This window comes from Coffea eugenioides, chromosome 4, assembly GCF_003713205.1.
Source record: "Coffea eugenioides isolate CCC68of chromosome 4, Ceug_1.0, whole genome shotgun sequence".
In the NCBI taxonomy this organism is placed as follows: domain Eukaryota; kingdom Viridiplantae; phylum Streptophyta; class Magnoliopsida; order Gentianales; family Rubiaceae; genus Coffea; species Coffea eugenioides.
In genome coordinates, this window is record NC_040038.1 from 31162155 (window position 1) to 31168527 (window position 6373).

General features: G+C 48.5%; 1 protein-coding gene across 1 annotated transcript; it reads right to left on the reverse strand.

Annotated features, from left to right (window-relative positions):
* Positions 1-380: 380 nt before the first annotated feature.
* On the reverse strand, positions 381-6054 carry LOC113769241. Its single transcript, XM_027313707.1, has 2 exons — positions 4613-6054; positions 381-4506 (listed from the first exon to the last, which is right to left on the reverse strand). Exons 1-2 carry the CDS (start codon positions 6052-6054, stop codon positions 381-383), a joined length of 5568 nt encoding a protein of 1855 aa, XP_027169508.1.
* Between the last annotated feature and the right edge of the window lie 319 nt (positions 6055-6373).

Here is a 6373-nt window from a genome sequence, read left to right on the forward strand (position 1 = left end):
GGGTGAACAGACATGGTTAGTGTTTTAAAATATCAAAATTGTCCATTGGACTAAACCTATGAGAGTCAGGGGTATGTTTGTCTTTTCACAGGCTACGTTGCTCCGATTGAGTTGAAATTTTTCAGGACACTATAAAACATCATTCTATACAACTTTCATGTTTTATGCTAAGCCTAATTCGGCCTCTAACACAATGAACTGGAACCGGGCAGAACTGAAACTACAATTTCCAGAAATCTGGAATTTTGTTATATTCAAGCTATAATTCAGATTTTTACCTTAAAACTACTACTACTTTCTCCTTTACAGATGATATATTTTTTTTTTTTTCTCAAATGAAATATGCTTTATTCCATCAAAAAAGTGTACAAACGTCCAACCTAGCCTAGCCTAGTGTTCCGCTTTAACTGTCGTCGCCTAATGGACGGTATTCCTATCCTATCACAACGAATTTCACCACGCGCCAAAGCTGGTAATTCATCAAAATTCTCGTAAGTGATAATGCTCTGTATCTGTCGAGAAACGCCCACGTTTGCCAGCCTATCAGCCACCCTGTTTGCCTCCCTATAACAATGCGAAACCTGGCCCGCGTCCGGGATCAAACCCCAAATCTGTTCGACCACAACACGAACCTGCCATGGACACTGGACCCTTCTCTGCAGAATCCCTACCAGCACCTGAGAGTCCACCTGAATGGTAACATCTGTATATCCCCTCTGCCTGCAAAGACGGAGGCCCGTTGCCAGGGCCAGAACTTCTGCCCGTAGACTCGTTGTTACCCCGAAAGATTCCGAGAACGCAAAAAGCGGCAGCCCTAATGAATCTCGTAACACCCCCCCACCACCACTAGCTCCAGGATTTCCTTTCGCGCAACCATCAGTGTTCAAAATCAGCGTTCCCCCCTCAGGCGCCCGCCAGCTTACCGCTTGAGCATAAAATCTCTGGGGCGAGGTTGCTAGTCCCCCCAGAAACTGAAATAGAACGTTCCTCCCCACACGTTGATGAAATTTTCCTTCGGCCACCCCTTCCAGATCCTGAAGGATGTCATGGCAAACCTTTGCATGACTCATCGGAACCCCCTCAAAAAATGCCCTATTACGCCCCTTCCAGATGTGCCAGCAAATAAAACTAGGAATAATTCCAAACAGAAAACGACCCTCCTCCGCCCTTGGATGCGCCATCCACCAAGCCGCAAGCCAAGACCGAACAGAAATCCCCCGCCGTGACACCCCCCCAATCCTACCAAAAAACTCCCAAACTTCACTCGCAATATCCCCCTCTGAGAAGACGTGATCAAGTGTCTCCTCCGCCCCCTCCAAACAACAAAGACACTTTGAAGCCAAATGAACCCCTACCCTTCCCAAGGCGGCCGTCACCGGTAATTTCCCCAAAAGCAATCGTGTCATGAAGAAAGATATCTTGAGCGGAAGCCAAGAATGCCATACCCGAGAGTGCAGAACGGAATAATGACTTGCGCGACGAACCTCCTGAAAAGCGGACGCTAGAGAAAACCTTCCTGACGCCGTGTGACGCCAAACCAGCTCATCCTGCTCTTCCCCCTCCGGAACCGGTTGTTGGGAAAATGAGTAAATCAGCTCAGCCGGAATTACTGATCTAAGCCTTTGCCAATCCCAGGACCCATTCGAAATGAAATCCCGAAACGATAACTCCGGCATAACCGGAACTTTAAGACACAAAGCTCCACTCCCTAACCAGTTATCATACCAAAAGTTACATGAACCCCCTTTTACCAACCAGACCATGGATAATTCCGTCTGCCGACTGATGTTCACCATTCTTTTCCAAGTCATCGAATCCTGCCTTTTTATCTCCACCTGACACGGATGCTGCCCCTTGCAATACTTCGCCCGCATGAACTCGGCCCAGAGAGATGTGCCTGCCCGTAAGTTCCACCACAACTTACAAGAGAAAGCCGAATAAACCTCACTAAGTTTTCGGATTCCCACACCTCCCTCATCAACGGGGAGACACAATTGAGGCCAACTTATCCATTGGAATTTTGACACCTGCCCTGACGACCCCCAAAGGAACCTTGCACATACCTGCTCAATTTGCCTGAACACCGAACCGAAACCCACCGCGGCCGACAACAAATGGACAGGAATTGCCGAGAGCACATGCTTTATCAAGACTAACTTTCCCCCTGTGGATAACAACCTTGACTTCCAAGACATCACCCTAGCCACAACCGACTGACACACCTCACCGAAATACGCTGCCTTACCCCTTCCTGAGTACAACGGGAAACCCAGGTACCTTATTAGAAAATCCTGCCTTGAAAAATGAGTAAGCCTCTCAATCACCCTCCTCCGCGACGGGGAAATAGACGGGTGTACCAAATATCCACTCTTCTGGGGATTGACCAACTGACCAGAAGATTGTTGATACTTCTCAATCACTCGTTTCACTTGCTGAAGCGCCATTGAAGACCCATTTGTAAATACCAGGATGTCATCAGCAAAAGCAAGGTGAGTAATGGCCTGGCAGCCGGTTGGGCCCCTAAACCCTATATAATTCCGACGACTAGCTAGCTCATTCAAACCTCGCGAGAGTAGTTCCGAGCCAATGACGAACAACACAGGCGAAAGTGGGTCACCCTGGCGTAATCCACGACTAGATTTAAAAAACCCCTGTGCAGACCCATTAATGATAATGGAGAACCAAACATTCGAGATCAGGCGCCAAATCATATCAATAATCTGCTCACAAAAACCAAAAGCTCGTAACATGGAGATAACATGGAACCACGACATCCGGTCATACGCCTTAGTCATGTCCAATTTAAGAGCAACGTTCCCCCCTCGCGCCTTCTTGCCTATAGATGCCATGAGCTCCTGAGCCAGCAGATAGTTATCAGAAATGCTTCGGCCCTTGACAAACCCCGTCTGTTGGGGGGATATCAGCTTTGGCAAAACCAAGGCCATGCGACTCACCAATAACTTTGATAACAACTTATTGCAGAAATTGCATAGGCTGATGGGTCTAAAATTTGAAAAATCTTGAGGGTTCGACACCTTAGGCAGTAACACTATTGAAGTGGAGGTGAGGAATTTTGGCAGGTGACTCCCACAGAAAAAACTCACTACCGCTTTGTACACATCCTGAGCCACAACCTCCCATGCAAAGGAGAAAAATTTCCCTGTAAACCCATCAGGCCCCGCAGCACTTTCCCCATCCATAGAAAACACCAAATGCCGAATCTCCTCCATGCTAGGTATAGCTGCCAGCCTTTCATTCTCCTCGTCTGAAACCAGCTTAGGAATCAGATGCATTAGATCACCACCCCCAGTATCCACCGGCCCTGAAAAGAGATTCGAAAAATACTCCACCGCAACCTGTGCAATGTCCTCATCCCTGTCCACCCAAGACCCATTAGAATCCTTCACCCTATGTATCGCCCCTTGCACCCGCCTTTGTTTAACCACGGCGTGAAAAAATCTGGTGTTCCGATCCCCACACCCCAGCCATTTTACTCTCGCCTTCTGCCTCCAGAATTGTTCCTCCACTGCCAGGGCTCTGTTAAGATCTGCCCGAGCCATATTTAGTTCTGCCGGATCCTCCTCCTCCAGCCTAGATGTTTCCACTGACCCTTCAATCCTTGCTAACCTGTTTTCTGCCTCCCGAACAGCATTACCAACTGACCCAAATTTCTGCTTATTCCAAAGCTGAATTGCCCTCCGAGTTGCCTGGAGTTTTAAACATAAAACTCGTAATGGAGACCCATGCACATCAACAACCCATGCTCCCCTGATGACATCCAATAACTCAGGTTTGGTAGTCCAGATGTTTAGAAATCTGAAAGGCCGTGCCCCATTGTCAAGCCTCGACGCAAAAGAAACGTGCAACGGGGCATGATCAGAAGGATGGCGTGCAAGATGAACCACCGAAATCACTGAAACCGCTTCTGCCATCTCCCCATTCATGAGTAATCTATCAAGCCTTTTCCAAATCCTGGCTCTCCCCCTCCTATTGTTACACCACGAAAAGCTGGACCCTGAGCAGCCCGCATCAAAAACCTCTGCATCTTGCATGAAAGCCAAAAAGTCCACCCCCTCCGACACCGCAAAAGGTCTCCCCCCTTTCTTTTCCGAAGCTTCCACAATAACATTGAAATCACCCCCTATACACCACGGCAATGCCTGTGGTTTATCCAACAGGAGGTTCGCCCATAGCTCCCTCCGCCCCTCCTCCGTACACGCAGCATGCACAAAGGAAAAAATCATAGAGCCCGGTAGCCACGGGTGGGATACCATTAACGAAATGTGCTGAGTAGAATTACCCAACACTGAACAATTGAAAGGGTACTTATATAAAATCCATAAATCTCCCAAATCATTAACATGTGCAAAATCAAAAGCAAGTTTCAATCTAATATCCTCAACTCGCGACGCCTCTAATTTTGGCTCAGAAATTGCCACAAACTGAACACCCTTCTCTTTAATAATGCTTTTTAATCTCCGTAAATTTGGGAGCTTAGACACTCCTCTAATGTTCCATAATAGTGTATTAATCATTACGAAGTACCTGGAAAGAGTTATTGGTTGCGGTGGTAGACCGCAATTGTCTGTCCGACTTGAAACGAGCCCGTAACCCCTTTGCTTTTTTTCCCGACTTGTCCTGCCCAGTATACTCCTCAATGTTTAGTGCATCCAATGTGCTAACTGCTTCCCTCTCACGCACGAACACCAACCTGGGCGATAAAGAACCTGCCATCGTGTGAAAATCATCCTCGAACTCTTCCTCACAACTATCACTCGCCACGCCCTGCTGTTCCACCTCTCGACCGCTTCGGACCTGCTCCAACCCAGGTTCTGATTCCTGCTCATTCCGCCTGGCATGCGCCTGCATGTCAATGGATTTCATCGGTTCACCTCCTGGCGCTTCTGAACCCTCCCCAATGACCTCATTGATTAGGGGCATCTGATGACCGATACCCTGGTTCTGACCCACTGCTCCATTTGCCACCCGCTCTACCCCTACCTCTATCCACACCCCTTGTGACTCCTTGGCCACAGCAGGCCCCTCCTCATTAGCACCCCCCTGTGCTGCCTCCTTGGCCACAGCAGGCCCCTCCGATTTGCCACCCCCCTGTACGACCTCCTTGGCCACAGCAGACCCCTCCGCACTGCCACCCCCCTGTGCTGCCTCCATGACCACAACAGGCCCCTCCGAAAAATCACCCTCCTGTGTTGCCTCCTCACGCTGCCTAGGTCCACCTTCCGCTGCCATGGGCTGCCTGTCACGTCGCTGACCCTCAACCTTAGGAGGCTGCAGCGCAGGATTGCGAACATGGCAGTCATCCACTCCATGACCCTGCCGAAAACAATGTGGGCAATATTTGGGAATATTTTCTGGGACCAGATCTTGCCAGAAACCATCATAGTTCCCATTACCAATCCAGATCCGAGATGGCCGTGGCTGGAGTAAATCAATTTCGACGCAAACCCTAGCAAGACTTGGCCTTGCCACAGCCGAAGTTGCGGCATCGACGAACAACGGGATACCGAGGACCGAAGAAATCTGAAAAATCGCCTCCTTTTGAAAATAATGTAGCGGCAGTTTGGGAAGTTGAAACCAAACAGGAACAACTGAAGGTTCTTTGTCCACATGGAAAGCTGGAGACCATTTGAACACACGCATTGGGAACCCTGAAACATACCAAATTCCTCGCGCCCAGACTCTAAGGAAATCAGCCTCGTTGCCCATATGAATAACAACATGCCTGGAATCCATGAGACCCACCGTAGTCTTCTCTCTCAAGTCTAACGTACTGAAAAACTTGCGGATTTCCTCCAGCTTAGGGCGCCCCCGTGAGAACTTGCCTACCAGCGCAAATCTGTATGGGGACGCTAAAACATCCAGGTCCTCCTTCGAAAACAACATTGCCGGCTCACCCTTGTGGGTGGTCGCCATCGCCTGAAGCTTCAACGCCGGCTGAGAAGAATTTCCTGAGAAGAGGTCAGAAAAGGACTTTTTTTGGAAATCCACCGAATGAGATGGTCGCCCCCCAGCAATCGGCCGGAGGGCCGCCATAGCCGAGCAACGGCTGAAAGCCACGGAACCTTATGCCGGACACTCTCTAAGACGGAAACCCTAATTATACCTTATGCACTGATCTTACAAGTATTCTAACCATACTTAAGATCAAAGCCTTGCAAGATTAGCGAATCATTAGGCGTCTCCTTTACAGATGATATACCAAATATATACAGCATATAACACCTAACCCACAAGAAATATAAGTGAATCAATCAAAACCCTAACTCAAAATTCATCACTCCAATCATCAAAACCATTTGAAACAAGCATCACAAGCACAATTCTAACATTAATACCCAACTTAATCATGATT